The sequence below is a fragment of the Dendropsophus ebraccatus genome, chromosome 7, assembly GCF_027789765.1.
Source record: "Dendropsophus ebraccatus isolate aDenEbr1 chromosome 7, aDenEbr1.pat, whole genome shotgun sequence".
Taxonomy (NCBI): Eukaryota; Metazoa; Chordata; class Amphibia; order Anura; family Hylidae; genus Dendropsophus; species Dendropsophus ebraccatus.
In genome coordinates, this window is record NC_091460.1 from 2,294,422 (window position 1) to 2,310,597 (window position 16,176).

The 16,176-nt window shown below is 45.5% G+C and overlaps 1 protein-coding gene and 1 pseudogene across 6 annotated transcripts in view; one reads left to right on the forward strand and one right to left on the reverse strand.

Moving 5' to 3' along the window:
• LOC138797152 (zinc finger protein 84-like) overlaps positions 1–16,176 on the reverse strand; it is an 863,099-nt gene that overhangs the window by 136,613 nt on the left and 710,310 nt on the right. Inside the window, exons 1-7 of one of the 6 annotated variants that reach the window (XM_069976972.1) lie at positions 13,427–13,515; positions 12,137–12,208; positions 10,133–10,227; positions 9,970–10,048; positions 9,670–9,764; positions 5,139–5,376; positions 1,433–2,574 (exon numbers count right to left, since the gene is read on the reverse strand). The exons of the other annotated variants lie outside the window; for them this stretch is intronic. Of the exons in view, the coding sequence (XP_069833073.1) occupies positions 1,433–2,574; positions 5,139–5,376; positions 9,670–9,764; positions 9,970–10,048; positions 10,133–10,227; positions 12,137–12,173 (1,686 nt within the window). The 5' untranslated portion in view covers positions 12,174–12,208; positions 13,427–13,515. Of the gene's footprint in view, positions 1–1,432; positions 2,575–5,138; positions 5,377–9,669; positions 9,765–9,969; positions 10,049–10,132; positions 10,228–12,136; positions 12,209–13,426; positions 13,516–16,176 lie in introns of those variants that run through there. 6 annotated transcript variants of the gene reach the window in all.
• LOC138797198 (zinc finger protein 585A-like) overlaps positions 13,864–16,176 on the forward strand; it is a 34,631-nt pseudogene continuing 32,318 nt past the window's right edge.

Genomic DNA, 16,176 nt, shown 5'->3' on the forward strand with positions numbered 1-16,176 from the left:
ATGGTTCTGTTGCAGATTAACTTGTCCCTTATAATGTCTATATATTGGTTGGTATATGTGACAATAGAGTCCAGAACGTCATCTGTAAATAAACTATTCCAACATTCAACTGCAGTTTTTGCATTACTTGCAGTTCCTATAACTGCAGGAAGGTGAGTAATAACGTTTTGAGGTTCCCTACGTTTTTTCTGGAGTGGCTTCTTGTTCCATTGGGTTTTTTTATCTTTTCCCATATAATTAGATTCTACATCTTCATCCTCATCACTGTCACCATCTTGCTCTGTTTCAGAATCCACTTCACATACCTCCACCTCATCATGAGAATCAATCTCACTTTCCTCTCCTAAATCCTCATTCAGTGTGGGGTCTGCATCATCTAACAGCATCTTTGTTACTTCCTCAACATCAAGGTTTTTTGATAAATTGTACATTTTCCTCTCCATTTCAGCAGATAATCTGAAGCAAGAGAAGGAATATGTGTTAGGGAACTACTGTATATGCCTGAGCAGCACACTTTCTTTTTAATCTGCCTTATTTCTATGAAATATCCTCACATTCATAAAACAAGCTAAATAAACAATTGTGATGAATAAAAACATAAAATACCAACCTTATTGAGTGTGACGCGTTCACATACAATGAGCCTGAGAGATTAGCGCATTTATATCTGTCCTCCTGAAGCTGCTAGAGACAGGAGACTACCTGGAGGGGGTGGAGTTCCTCACAATCTGGTGAGGAAGGAGAAATGAAAGTAAAAGATGTGCCTGTCAGGCCTATTGTATGTGAACTCGTTAGAACCGATATTGTATGTGACGGAGGGTTAAGGACCTGTGGAATGTAAGTCATGTGATTAGTCACCACAGGTCCTTCAGCACAGTAGGTTGCAGTGCATATCCCCTCCCGATTTCTCTCCTGCCGGGCACTGATCTCACTGATCACTACCGACAGGAGAGGGGAGAGGACTGCACAGCTTTTACAGCCGTCGGGCACAGTCAGCACTGTGCCCGACCATCAGGGAAGGAGTTAAGGCAGTCTGATTATAAGACGCAGGCACTTTTTAGCAAGATATTTCCTTGCTAAAAAGTGCGTCTTATAAAGCGGAAAATATGGTCATCTTGCAGTAAATAGAAAACAATTAACAGAGCGGGCCTGCGAGGCCCCAGGTATGCATTCTAGTTGACCTAATTTTTCAGCCCTCCACCCCCTCCTGACAGGACACAGTGCAAACCAACCAATGCCGGGAATCCTTCCTGTATATCAAGGAGCCGCTGAGAATTGTGAATTATTTATTTAATAAATCATTGGTGCAGCGACCAGATATAAGAAAAATACATATATACTGCAAATGTCTCACATTCATATTTCTCTGATGTGTTCTTCTTAATGTAGTAATAATAATACAAAAACATTTCCCACACATACAAAATCAAACTGGCTTTGCCCTTCTGTGACTTTTCTCATGTCTAACAAGATGAGATTTTTCTGTAAAACATTTCCCACAGTCTGAACATGAAAATGGCTTCTCTCCAGTGTGAATTCTCTCGTGTTTAATGAGATGGGCTTTTTGGAAAAAACATTTCCCACATTCTAAACATGAAAATGGCTTCTCCCCTGTGTGACTTCTCTCATGTTTGGCAAGTGTTGACTGATTGTTAAAACATTTCCCACATTCTGAACATGAATATGGCTTTTCCCCTGTGTGACTTCTCTCGTGTTTAACAAGATCAGATTTATTTCTAAAACATTTCCCACATTCTGAACATGAGTATGGCTTCTCCCCTGTGTGAATTCTCTCATGTGTAGCAAGGGTTGCCTGATTCGTAAAACATTTCCCACATGTGGAGCATGAATATGGCTTCTCTCCTGTATGAATTCTTTTATGGATAACAAGCCCTGGCTTATTTGTAAAACACTTACCACATTCTGGACATGAATATGGCTTCTCTCCTGTGTGACTTCTCTTGTGTATAATAAGAGGTGATTTATTTGTAAAACACTTCCCACACACTGAACATGAATAAGGCTTTTCTCCTGTGTGAATTCTCTGATGATTCATGAGTCTGATTTTAGTAATAAATCGTTTTCCACATTCTGAACAGGAATACGGCTTCTCACCTGTGTGACTTCTCTCATGCATAACAAGATTCGATTTGCTTCTAAAGCATTTCCCACATTCTGAACATGAATGTGGCTTCTCCCCTGTGTGGATTTTTGAATGCACAATGAGATTTGATTTACTTATGAAACATTTCCCACACTGTGAACATGAATATGGCTTCTCTCCTGTGTGATTTGCTGTGTGTCTAAGTAGATTTGAGCTTGTTGTAAACTCTTTTCCACATTCATCACATTGATACCTTTTTGACCCTTCCTGACCGGTCCCTGTGGTGGCAGTGTGTGAGCGGTCAGGAGAAGGTTCCTCATGGTCAGGAGGATTATATGATAGATCTGTAGTGTGACGTCCTGGATGTACAGCAAGGGGGAGGAGGAGGGCTTCTCCTGAGGAGTGCTGCTCCGCACCTTCATCCTCTTCTTTATAGTTCAGCAATACCAGGACGTTTCCAATAGGATTTTCTGTTAGGATTAAAGATGGATTTTGAGACTTCAAACCACAGAGTCGGCAGGTTTATAATACTACAATTAAATTGAAAAGTCTAGAGCAGGGGTCCTCAACTGGCGGACTGCGGAGGCCAGCTGTCCGGACCCCGGCTGCAGCTCAGGTGCAGTCCCATAGCTCATCCAAGTTAAAGGGCAACTCCAGCCAAAAGCATTTTTTAATATGTTATTAGTTATGGAAAGTTAGACAAATTCCTAATGAACATTAATTATGGGAAATACACATTTACTGCTATTTCCCTTAATTTAATAGATCACGGTGACTTCAAATTCTCAAAAATTTGGTGACGTCACAAATCAGGGTGTAATTCCAATGTGTCCAGCAGGGGGCGCACTATATATAGAGAATTCAATGAGTGCCATTGACTTCTATATATAGCGCACCCTGCTGGACACTCTATTGGAATCAATGGCTGTCTATGGAACAGGTGAGTCTGCACATATATGCACTACTAGTATATGTACTACTCCCCCATCATCTGCTCAAAGTATGATGGGGGATAGCAGATGATGGGGGAGAAGAACCAGGGCCATACCCAATCCGCCCCCACCCCGCCCCGCTACCGTCACATATGCCCTGGTACTACTCCCCCATCATCTACTCATACTATGAGCAGATGATAGGGAAGTAGTACCAGGGCTATCCCCATCACTGCCCCTGCTGTCACTGGTACCTCAGGCGGGTCCGCTGCTGTAATTGAGGCCCCGGTCTCAGGGGGGGGGAAGTAGGCCTGAGACCGGAGCTTACTCCCCCCCCCCCGCCCTGAGACCGGGGCCTCAATTACAGCAGCGGACCCGCCGGACGTACCAGTGACAGCAGGGGCGGTGATAGGGATAGCCCTGGTACTACTTCCCCATCATCTGCTCATAGTATGAGCAGATGATGGGGCAGTAGTACAGTGTATATATATGTGCAGATTGATCTTGTTCCATAGACAGCCATTGATTTCAATGGAGTGTCCAGCAGGGGCGCACTATATATAGAAGTCAATGGTACGCATTGAATTCTATTTATAGTGCGCCCCCTGCTGGAAACTCCATTGGAATACACCCTGATTCATGACTTCAAATTCTCAAAAATTCGGTGACGTCTCCGCAATCTACCAAATTAGGAAAATAGCAGTAAATGTGCATTTCCCATAATTAACCCCTTACTGCACGAGGGCGTAACTGTACGTCCTCGCGCGGGTGGGAGCGTTCAGAGCGGGGCTGTGCGGCGACCCCGCTCTGAACTGCCGCGGTCCCGGGTGCGGCATGTAGCCCGGGACCGCGGCTATTAGCGGGCACGGTCCGATCGCCGTGCCCGCTAATTAAGTCTTCAGATGCAGCTGTCAAATTTGACTAACTGCAGCCAATTCCCTGGTTTCTAGTGGGTAAATCGCGCTGCAGCAAAATAAAAGTCTGAATCACCTCCCTTTACCCATTTTATAAATAAAAACAAATAAATAAACATGTTTGCTATCGCCGCGTGTGTAATCGCCCGAACTATTAATCAATCACATTCCTGATCTCGCACAGTAAACGGCGTCAGCGAAAGAACACATCATGGCGCAAAAACTGACACCTGACACAGCCCCATAGACCAAAGGATAAAAGCGCTATAAGCCGGGAATGGAGAGATTGTGAGGAACATATATTTGTTAATGGTTTGAATTTTTTTAAAAGCCATCAAATAAAATAAAAGGCAGGCTCACTGACTATATGCCAGCTCCTCTTAGGGCTGCACGGACATCACTAGCGGACTGTAAGTGTTTGCAGTTGACAGCTTGTTATTCAGCCCTGAATGTCTATAGGAACAGATGGAGCGAGACGGAACGCAGGAAGTAGGGGTGAAGCGTTTGCTCTTTGCCTGTCTCCTTCCTCCAAAGAATCGATGCTGTCCCTGAAAGGTCAGTAAAGGATTCCCTCTCATCTCAGCAGCAGCTCTGTGCTTAGTGTAACCCTTAGCTTGCTGCTGTTTTATTTTTTACATTTCTCTTTACATATCAGTTTGCAAACTAAAGATAAGCGAACCAAACCCATCAAAGCCACATTCAATCTGAACTTCAAGAGTTAAATTAGGCCCAAACTGTAACCTTCAATGGTTTATTTAAGCCAAAACTACTAATAAGGTGAATAAGGCCGCATTCACGTCTCGTAAACATGATCCATGCCCGGAACACGTGCTGTGGACCGGATTTACGAACCTCCCTGCATTGTGCATCAATATGATGCCGGGAGCTCATGGTACTGTACTGACATAGCCACGTGGCTACTAGTCTAACGAGATAATACTGATATATATTTATATAATTCAGTCTGATCACAAGATTTTGCCAACATCTGTTGATCTTTGCTTATATCTCCGCTCCATCTATAGTGCCATCTCCCAGCAAGGTCCCAGCATGTTCACCAGCACCTCTACATGGTATAGCAGAGAGGAGTAGGGGTTTAATAGCACTGAGAGACCAATAATCAAGGGTTAACCTAACAAAACTAGACAGGTACCCCTTATATCCCTGTGTACCTCCATCCTCCCCTACCTGGTATAGCAGCACCCGGCGTCTCCTCCTCCTTCACCTCACTCATACACTGGGGATCGCCCCTCATCCTCTCTTCTTCTGCTTCATCCTCCACTTTTATATTGTGACTTCCCTCTGGATAGTCCTGGGAATACAGAGGACAGGGACATCTCTCTGGTGGATTCCTGTCTCTGCCTCCATCCATCTCATCTTCTCCTTCATCTATAACCTCAACCTTAATATCGATCAGCTCTTCAGCCTACAGAGAAAGAAATGCAAAAGGATCTTGAGTTCCATCACTTCCCGGTCACACAGGATGAAACACTCACCCTAGATAAATCTAGATATAAAATTGCTATCGACATGACATTCTAACACCCGTCCAATGCACACAGGCACAATACCCTGTAGATGTCCAGGATGATGTGTAATACTGAGAGATGTTTTTCAGCATATGGCACTGGCAAACGTCACATGACTAACGGGAAGATAAATGAACAAATGTATTGAGGTATTTTTGAAAAAGAGTCTTCTACATTAACGAGGATAAAGATGAGGGCGGACATTACCGCAAGACAATGATCCCAAATGCACAGACAAGGTACAGTGGAGAAAACTTCTAGAAAGGTCAATCACCTGACCTCAAACATATAACATATATAAAGGTTTCCATCATGTCCTCCCTTTCCCTTCTTCCTCCTGTAACATATATAAAGGTTTCCATCATGTCCTCCCTTTCCCCCTTCTTCCTCCTGTAACATATATAAAGGTTTCCATCACAGGGCTCCAGATGGCGACCAAAATGGTCGCCAATGAGACTGACATCTTGCAAATGGCGCCCAGATTAATAAATCTGGGCGCCATTTGCGACTGGCCCCGGCAGCGCGCTGTCTCTTTAAGGACTTCCGCCTTCCGCACGCTGCGCCGAATCACGTGGCGCCTCTGCGGCCGTCCGTCCAATGAATGACGGACGTGCTGGATGATGTGTGCGGGGACACGCTTCTCCAGTGACGTCATCCAGCACGTCCGTCATTCATTGGACGGACGGACGGAGAGGCGCCACACTCCTCCAGCGCCTCTCTCCCGCCTCTCCTCACCTGGCGGTTCTTCAAGTTCACCCCAGCGGCACCAAGCTTAGATAGTGGGTGAGTACAACCGGAGGGACGGCAGGGGTGGCGGGCGGCCAGTAATGTGTGTGGGGGGACCGTGGCCTGGGCGGGGGATTGGTAGTGTGTCTGTTGTGATGGCGGCCAGGTGCGGTAGTCGGTGCGAGGGGGGGGGGTATGTATAGACTGCATAGTACCACTTCCCTCAGTGTCTGTATATATAGACTGCACAGTACCACTTCCCTCAGTGTCTGTATATATAGACTGCACAGTACCACTTCCCTCTGTGTCTGTATATATAGACTGCACAGTACCACTTCCCTCAGTGTCTGTATATATATACACTGCACAGTACCACTTCCCTCTGTCTGTATGTATAGACTGCACAGTACCACTTCCCTCTGTCTGTATATATAGACTGCACAGTACCACTTCCCTCAGTCTGTATGTATAGACTGCACAGTACCACTTCCCTCTGTGTCTGTATATATAGACTGCACAGTACCACTTCCCTCAGTGTCTGTATGTATAGACTGCACAGTACCACTTCCCTCAGTGTCTGTATATATAGACTGCACAGTACCACTTCCCTCAGTCTGTATGTATAGACTGCACAGTACCACTTCCCTCAGTGTCTGTATATATAGACTGCACAGTACCACTTCCCTCAGTGTCTGTATATATAGACTGCACAGTACCACTTCCCTCAGTGTCTGTATATATAGACTGCACAGTACCACTTCCCTCAGTGTCTGTATATATAGACTGCACAGTACCACTTCCCTCAGTGTCTGTATTTATAGACTGCACAGTACCACTTCCCTCAGTGTCTGTATATATAGACTGCACAGTACCACTTCCCTCAGTGTCTGTATATATAGACTGCACAGTACCACTTCCCTCAGTGTCTGTATGTATAGACTGCACAGTACCACTTCCCTCAGTGTGTGTGTGTGTGTGTGTGTGTGTATGTATACACTGCACAGTACCACTTCCCATATACATTGCCACAGGGGCTATATGTCATCGGCTGCCGGGGGCTATATTATATATATTAGTAGATCATTGCCGGTAAGATGGCAGCTGGCTGAGGGAACACACCGGCAGCAGGGGGGTATATGGTTGTCAAGTTGCAAGTTTCCATGTTGAACGTTTTCAAACTAAGAAAAGAGAGAATCTAAAGGAGGAGGATGAGGAGGAGGATGAGGATGAGGCTGCCGCGGCCTCTGCACACAGTAAGTCCCATTTAACATAACATTAATTTTACATGGTTTAAAATGTTGGCGACCAAATATTCTATTTGGCGCCTAAATTTTTCAGGTTAGGAGCCAATGGCTCCTAGGTAAATTTTTTAGTCTGGAGCCCTGCATCATGTCCTCCTTTCCCTTCTTCCTCCTGTAACATATATAAAGGTTTCCATCATGCCCTCCCTTTCCCTTCTTCCTCCTGTAACATATATAAAGGTTTCCATCATGCCCTCCCTTTCCCTTCTTCCTCCTGTAACATATATAAAGGTTTCCATCATGTCCTCCCTTTCCCTTCTTCCTCCTGTAACATATATAAAGGTTTCCATCATGTCCTCCCCTTTTCCTTCTTCCTCCTGTAACATATATAAAGGTTTCCATCATGTCCTCCCTTTCCCTTCTTCCTCCTGTAACATATATAAAGGTTTCCATCATGTCCTCCCCTTTCCCTTCTTCCTCCGGTAACATATATAAAGGTTTCCATCATGTCCTCCCTTTCCCTTCTTCCTCCTGTAACATATATACAGGTTTCCATCATGTCCTCCCTTTCCCTTCTTCCCCCTGTAACATATATAAAGGTTTCCATCATGTCCCCCCCCTTTCCCTTCTTCCTCCTGTAACATATATAAAGGTTTCCATCATGTCCTCCCTTTCCTTCTTCCTCCTGTAACATATATAAAGGTTTCCATCATGTCCTCCCCTTTTCCTTCTTCCTCCTGTAACATATATAAAGGTTTCCATCATGTCCTCCCTTTCCCTTCTTCCTCCTGTAACATATATAAAGGTTTCCATCATGTCCTCCCCTTTCCCTTCTTCCTCCTGTAACATATATAAAGGTTTCCATCATGTCCTCCCTTTCCCTTCTTCCTCCTGTAACATATATAAGGTTTCCATCATGTCCTCCCCTTTCCTTCTTCCTCCTGTAACATATATAAAGGTTTCCATCATGTCCTCCCTTTCCCTTCTTCCTCCTGTAACATATATAAAGGTTTCCATCATGTCCTCCCCTTTCCCTTCTTCCTCCGGTAACATATATAAAGGTTTCCATCATGTCCTCCCTTTCCCTTCTTCCTCCTGTAACATATATACAGGTTTCCATCATGTCCTCCCTTCCCTTCTTCCCCCTGTAACATATATAAAGGTTTCCATCATGTCCTCCCTTTCCCTTCTTCCTCCTGTAACATATATAAAGGTTTCCATCATGTCCTCCCCTTTTCCTTCTTCCTCCTGTAACATATATAAAGGTTTCCATCATGTCCTCCCTTTCCCTTCTTCCTCCTGTAACATATATAAAGGTTTCCATCATGTCCTCCCCTTTCCCTTCTTCCTCCGGTAACATATATAAAGGTTCCATCATGTCCTCCCTTTCCCTTCTTCCTCCTGTAACATATATACAGGTTTCCATCATGTCCTCCCTTTCCCTTCTTCCCCCTGTAACATATATAAAGGTTTCCATCATGTCCCCCCTTTCCCTTCTTCCCCCTGTAACATATATAAAGGTTTCCATCATGTCCCCCCCCTTTTCCTTCTTCCTCCTGTAACATATATAAAGGTTTCCATCATGTCCTCCCTTTCCCTTCTTCCTCCTGTAACATATATAAAGGTTTCCATCATGTCCTCCCCTTTCCCTTCTTCCTCCGGTAACATATATAAAGGTTTCCATCATGTCCTCCCTTTCCCTTCTTCCTCCTGTAACATATATAAAGGTTTCCATCATGTCCCCCCCTTTCCCTTCTTCCCCCTGTAACATATATAAAGGTTTCCATCATGTCCCCCCCCTTTCCCTTCTTCCTCCTGTAACATATATAAAGGTTTCCATCATGTCCTCCCTTTCCCTTCTTCCTCCTGTATATATATATATTATATTATATATTATATACATACATACACACACACACACACACACACACACACACACACATAGCCCTGCATACAATTTGCTTTCCCTACCGCCTGGTTGCACTGGTGACTCATTTTAAGGCATACATTACTGCCCCTAAATCCTTCTCTTCTGAAGTCTTGGCCAATACAGAACTGCCAATATGATACAACTATAGTGACAGCTGTGCTGATTTCTTTGTCTGTGTGAACTAGACGAGTTGTTACCGACATCTGGGCAGAATTTCATGTCAATAGCTGCTTTAAATATAGATTTATTCAGAAAATTGGTGACATGTTCAAAACGTATATTAAGACGTCTACCTGCTGATTGTCTGCTGGGACATTTCCCTCTGGACAGTCCTGGGAATACAGAGGACGGGGACACCTCTCTGGGGGATTCCTGTCACTGCCTCCATCTGTAGGGAACACACAGGGAGACAATCCATTATACACTGCTACATGTCATCAGGAGGAGCCGAGGAGGAGGGGGCGGGGAGGAGGATGGGACGAGGAGGAAGATCTAGGGGAACCTCCCGGCTGTAAGATACATCAGGACCTGGCTGTCAGGACCAAAATTATTTTTTTGCCACCTAAACCTAAAGACAGTCTCCCCCTCCTTACCCTGCTGATTGGCCCCAAGATCCATCTTCTCTTCAGCTTCATCTTTAACCTCAACCTTAATATTGATCAAATTTTCCCCCTAAACAGACAAAAAAGGAAAAAATCAATAAAAGTGGTGCAATTATTTAAGATGATCGTTTGTGGAACCTTTAGTGCCATCTACCTGCTGATTGTCTGCTGGGACATTTCCCTCTGGACAGTCCTGGGAATACAGAGGACGGGGACACCTCTCTGGTGGATTCCTGTCACTGCCTCCATCTGGAGGGAACACAGGGAGTGAATACAGGATGTAATATATATCTTCTCTATATACGACCCATCACTTCTAGGTGAAGCATCAGTAACTCCGTGTTCTGCTTCTCACTAACTTCCTGATGTTCCAACACAATGCATTCTAATGTGACGTCCTGCACTTGAATGGAGGGATAAATGATGTGTGAAGGTAAAAGACAACAGGTGTGGGGGAAAAAAAAGGGTGAAAGTGTGGAAATTCTATTACATGAATGTGTGTGAGGGTATAACGGCTCCAACATGGCGGCCAGTGAGTGTGATCAATACTATGCCATATCTACAACCTAAAGTACATAAAAAGTTGGGACACTAAACTAATTGTGAATAAAAACTGACTACAATGATGTGGAGGTGCCAACATCTAATATTTTATTCAGAATAGAACACAAATCACAAATAAAACTGAGTTTTTTAGTGAAAAACATGTTTCAAAATTTCACAGTGTCTACAAATCCCAAAAAGTTGGGAGCATGCCATTTTTACCACTGTGGGGCCTCCCCCCTTCTTACAACAGACATCTGGGGACAGAGTTTAGAAATAGGAAAGCTCTTCCGTTCATGTCTAATCCAGGCCTCTAACTCTTCCAGCATCTTGGGCCTTCTTTGTCGCACCTTTCTCTATATGTTGCGCCAAATGTTCTCTATAGGTGAAAGATCTGGACTGCAAACTGGCCATTTCAGTAAACGGATCCTTCTCCTACGTAGCCATGAGGTTGTGATTGATGCAGAATGGGGTCTGCCATTATCTTGTTGGCAAATGCAGGGTCTTCCCTGGAAGAGATGACGTCTAGATGGGAGAAGATGTTGTTCTAGAACCTGCATTAATGGTGCCTTTCCAGACATGCAATCTGCCCATGCCACAAGCACTCATGCAACCCCATACCAGCTTTCTGAACGGAGCATTGATAACAACTTGGGTTGTCCTTGTCCTCTCTGGTCCGGATGACATAGCGACCCACTGTTCCATAAAGAACTTCAAATCGTGACTCATCCTGCCACAGAACAGTTTTCCATTTTGCCACACTCCATTGTAAATGACCCCTGGCCCAATACAAACAGCTGAGCTTGTGGAGCTTGCTTAGAAATGGCTTCCTCTTTGCACTGTAGAGTTTCAGCTGGCGACGGCGGATGGCCCGGTGGATTGTGGTCACTGACAATGCTTTCTGGAAGGATTCCTGAGCCCATTCTGTTATTTCCCTGACAGTGGCGGATGGACCGGTGGATTGTGGTCACGGACAATGCTTACTGGATGGATTCCTGAGCCCATTCTGTTATTTCCCGGGCAGTGGCGTTCCTGTGTGAGGTGCAGTGACATTTAAGGGCCCAGAGATCACCAGCATCCAGTAGAGTTTTACGGCATTGACCCTAACGCACAGCGATTGTTCCAGATTCTCTGAATCCTTTGATGATGTTATGTATGGTTGATGATAACTTGAAATTCGTTGCAATTTACGCTGGGTAACACCACCCTGGTATTGCTGCACTATCTTTCTGCACAACAATGGTGGAATTGGTGATCCTCTTACCATCTTGTGTCAGAGAGACACTGAGGAGCTCCAATATATCCAAACATGTTGTTAAATCACCTAATTAGTGTGGATTGGTCTTCCAGCTGTTCTTTATATGCTCAATGTCATTTTTTCAGCCACTTCTTGCTACTTGTCCCAACTTTTGTAGACACTGTGAAGTTTTGAAACAACATATTTTTCACTTAACATAATACATTCTCTCAGTTTAAACTTTTGATCTGTGATTCGTGTTCTATTCTGAATAAAATATTAGATATTGGCACCTCTACTTTATTGCATTGTTTTTATTTGCAATTTATTTAGTGTCACAACTTTTTTGGAATTGAGGTTGTATATGTTTCCTCTTACCATGTAATGTGAAACCGAGCCACTGATCCTCCATCATGAGCAGCTGCTCCCCCCGATACAGATTCTTGTGTCCTGATACAGGAAGGAAAAAGTTATTTCACACATAAAACAATGTAACATCCCTCCTCCTGTAAGCTTACCTTACTGCTGGGGGGGTCACACACTGATAGAAACACAATGTAACATCCCTCCTCCTGTAAGCTTACCTTACTGCTGGGGTCACACACTGATAGTAACACAATGTAACACCCCTCCTCCTGTAAGCTTACCTTACTGCTGGGGTCACACTGATAGTAACACAATGTAACACCCCTCCTCCTGTAAGCTTACCTTACTGCTGGGGGGGGGGGGGTCACACTGATAGTAACACAATGTAACATCCCTCCTCCTGTAAGCTTACCTTACTGCTGGGGTCACACACTGATAGTAACACAATGTAACATCCCTCCTCCTGTAAGCTTACCTTACTGCTGGGGGGGTCACACACTGATAGAAACACAATGTAACACCCCTCCTCCTGTAAGCTTACCTTACTGCTGGGGGGGTCACACACTGATAGTAACACAATGTAACACCCCTCCTCCTGTAAGCTTACCTTACTGCTGGGGTCACACACTGATAGTAACACAATGTAACATCCCTCCTCCTGTAAGCTTACCTTACTGCTGGGGTCACACACTGATAGTAACACAATGTAACATCCCTCCTCCTGTAAGCTTACCTTACTGCTGGGGTGACACACTGATAGTAACACAATGTAACATCCCTCCTCCTGTAAGCTTACCTTACTGCTGGGGTCACACACTGATAGTAACACAATGTAACATCCCTCCTCCTGTAAGCTTACCTTACTGCTGGGGTCACACACTGATAGTAACACAATGTAACATCCCTCCTCCTGTAAGCTTACCTTACTGCTGGGGGGTCACACACTGATAGTAACACAATGTAACATCCCTCCTCCTGTAAGCTTACCTTACTGCTGGGGGGTCACACTGATAGTAACACAATGTAACATCCCTCCTCCTGTAAGCTTACCTTACTGCTGGGGTCACACTGATAGTAACACAATGTAACATCCCTCCTCCTGTAAGCTTACCTTACTGCTGGGGGGTCACACTGATAGTAACACAATGTAACATCCCTCCTCCTGTAAGCTTACCTTACTGCTGGGGGGGGTCACACTGATAGTAACACAATGTAACATCCCTTCTCCTGTAAGCTTACCTTACTGCTGGGGGGTCACACTGATAGTAACACAATGTAACACCCCTCCCCCTGTAAGCTTACCTTACTGCTGGGGTCACACACTGAGGAGCAGAGATCTCCACACACAACACAACAGCAGTGACTGCCCGACCAGGAGCTGCTCTGTATCTGGTAGAGGCTGGAGGGGTAGGACCTATGATGATGTCACAGTCATGTGATCAGTACATGTGGGGGCGGAGCTCAGCAGTGCAGGAGAGAAGAGATGGTGGTGAAGGACCTGTGATCATGTGACAGGAGTGGGCGGGGCTCCCCACACACTGCACTGCCAGGACCTTATACCCTTCTATATGATGGAGAAGGACAGGAATGAGATCAGTAAGAGAATATTACACGTCACCTTGGAGATCATCCGCCTGCTGACCGGAGAGGTAACTTCTCTAGATTTCCACCATTGTTGTCTGGGCTCTTTGGCCCCTCCCTCCCTCCCTCCCCTGCTCTATGTTCTGGATCTGGTCTCCTCTTTGTAGGTGCGGTGGTCTCCAGCACTGACCCCAGTAGTCCAGATGTGTCTCCTCCTCCTCCTCCTCACTAGAGCTCTATACAGGGGGACAATCTCCTCTTTGTAGTGAGGAGGAGGCAGGAATACTGGGCTCAGTCCCCTCATTGTCTCTCTCCATCCCCAGGATTACACCATAGTGAAGAAGACATGGGGGGAGGGTGTGGCCTTCCCCCAGGAGTCAGGAGGGCGGAGCAGGGCCCGGGGCCCCATCACGGAGCCTCCATCACTGATACATGAGCAGAAGATCCTAGAACTCACCCACAGGATGACTGAGCTGCTGACTGGAGAGGTGACACTGGGGAATGCTGGGAGATGATAGAGTAATCCAGGAGGCAGCAGGCTGGGGGGGATGACTGTGTGATCATTGTGTGTGTCAGGTTCCTATAAGGTGTCAGGATGTGGCCGTCTATTTCTCCATGGAGGAGTGGGAGTATGTAGAAGGACACAAGGATCTGTACCGGGGGGAGCAGCCGCTCATGATGGAGGATCAGCCGCCCGGCCTCACAGCACAAGGTAAGAGGAGACCTTCCTGATTCTAGAGAGCAGGGGGGAGGGGCCCCTAGATCATCCTCCCCCTCCCATCCTCCTCCTCCTGATGACATGTAGCAGTGTATAATGGATTGGCTCCCTGTGTGTTCCCTACAGATGGAGGCAGTGACAGGAATCCACCAGAGAGATGTCCCCGTCCTCTGTATTCCCAGGACTGTCCCGAGGGAATCCACAAGATCAAAGTGGAGGATGAAGCAGAAGAAGAGAGGATGAGGGGCGATCCCCCGTGTATGAGTGAGGTGAAGGAGGAGGAGACGCCGGGAGCTGCTATACCAGGTATGGGAGAATGGAGTTACACAGGGATATAAGGGGGGGGGGTGCTGCATTGGCAGCAGGGGGTTAGAGGGTGTCCAGTTGGTTGCACTAGCCCTACAGCCCTAAACTAGCCCTAGTTTTACATGATAAGTTTTCCAATTTTTTTTTTCTTATACACTTTTTTAGTCCCAATAAGCAATGCAGTAACTAAGTACTGCATTGATCCATTAGTACAGCCTGCTGTAGGTAATAGCCTAGCCGTGGCAGCTATGGAAGCCTAGTAAAAGCTTTAGGCTTCTCTCACGTTGGATCTGTTCCCTGTGAGCACTCCTGTAGTGTTTCAATGTCACGGTGAGATCGATCCCTGATGATTATTATCCATTGCCATCAGGAGCAGACAGGTATACAGAGGGCCTTTCGAGCCCTCTTTTTACCTCCTTAAAGGAGAAGTCCGGCAAATTTTTATTTAAGAATTGTATTGCCCCCCAAAAGTTATACAAATCCCCAATTTACACTTATTACGGGAAATGCTTATAAAGTGCTTTTTTCCCCTGCACTTACTACTGCATCAAGGCTTCACTTCCTGGATAACATGGCAATGTCACTTTCTGTTTAACATGGCGATGTCACTTCCTGGATAACATGGCGATGTCACTTCCTGGATAACATGGCGATGTCACTTCCTGGATAACATGGCGATGTCACTTCCTGGATAACATGGCGATGTCACTTCCTGGATAACATGGCAATGTCACTTTCTGTTTAACATGGCGATGTCACTTCCTGGATAACATGGCGATGTCACTTCCTGGATAACATGGCAATGTCACTTCCTGGATAACATGGCGATGTCACTTCCTGGATAACATGGCGATGTCACTTTCCGGATAACATGGCGATGTCACTTCCTGGATAACATGGCGATGTCACTTTCCGGATAACATGGCGATGTCACTTCCTGGATAACATGGTGATGTCACTTCCTGGATAACATGGCAATGTCACTTCCTGGATAACATGGCGATGTCACTTCCTGGATAACATGGCGATGTCACTTCCTGGATAACATGGCGATGTCACTTTCCGGATAACATGGCGATGTCACTTCCTGGATAACATGGCGATGTCACTTTCCGGATAACATGGCACTATCACTTCCTGGATAACATGGCGATGTCACTTCCTGGATAACATGGCGATGTCACTTTCCGGATAACATGGCGATGTCACTTCCTGGATAACATGGCGATGTCACTTCCTGGATAACATGGCGATGTCACTTTCCGGATAACATGGCACTATCACTTCCTGGATAACAAGGTGATGTCACCTTCCGAATAATATGGTGTGGGCACTTCCTGGATAACATGGCAATATCACTTCCTGGATAACATGGTGATGTCACTTCCTGGGTAACATGGTGATGTCACTTCCTGGATAACATGGTGATGTCACTTCCTGGATAACA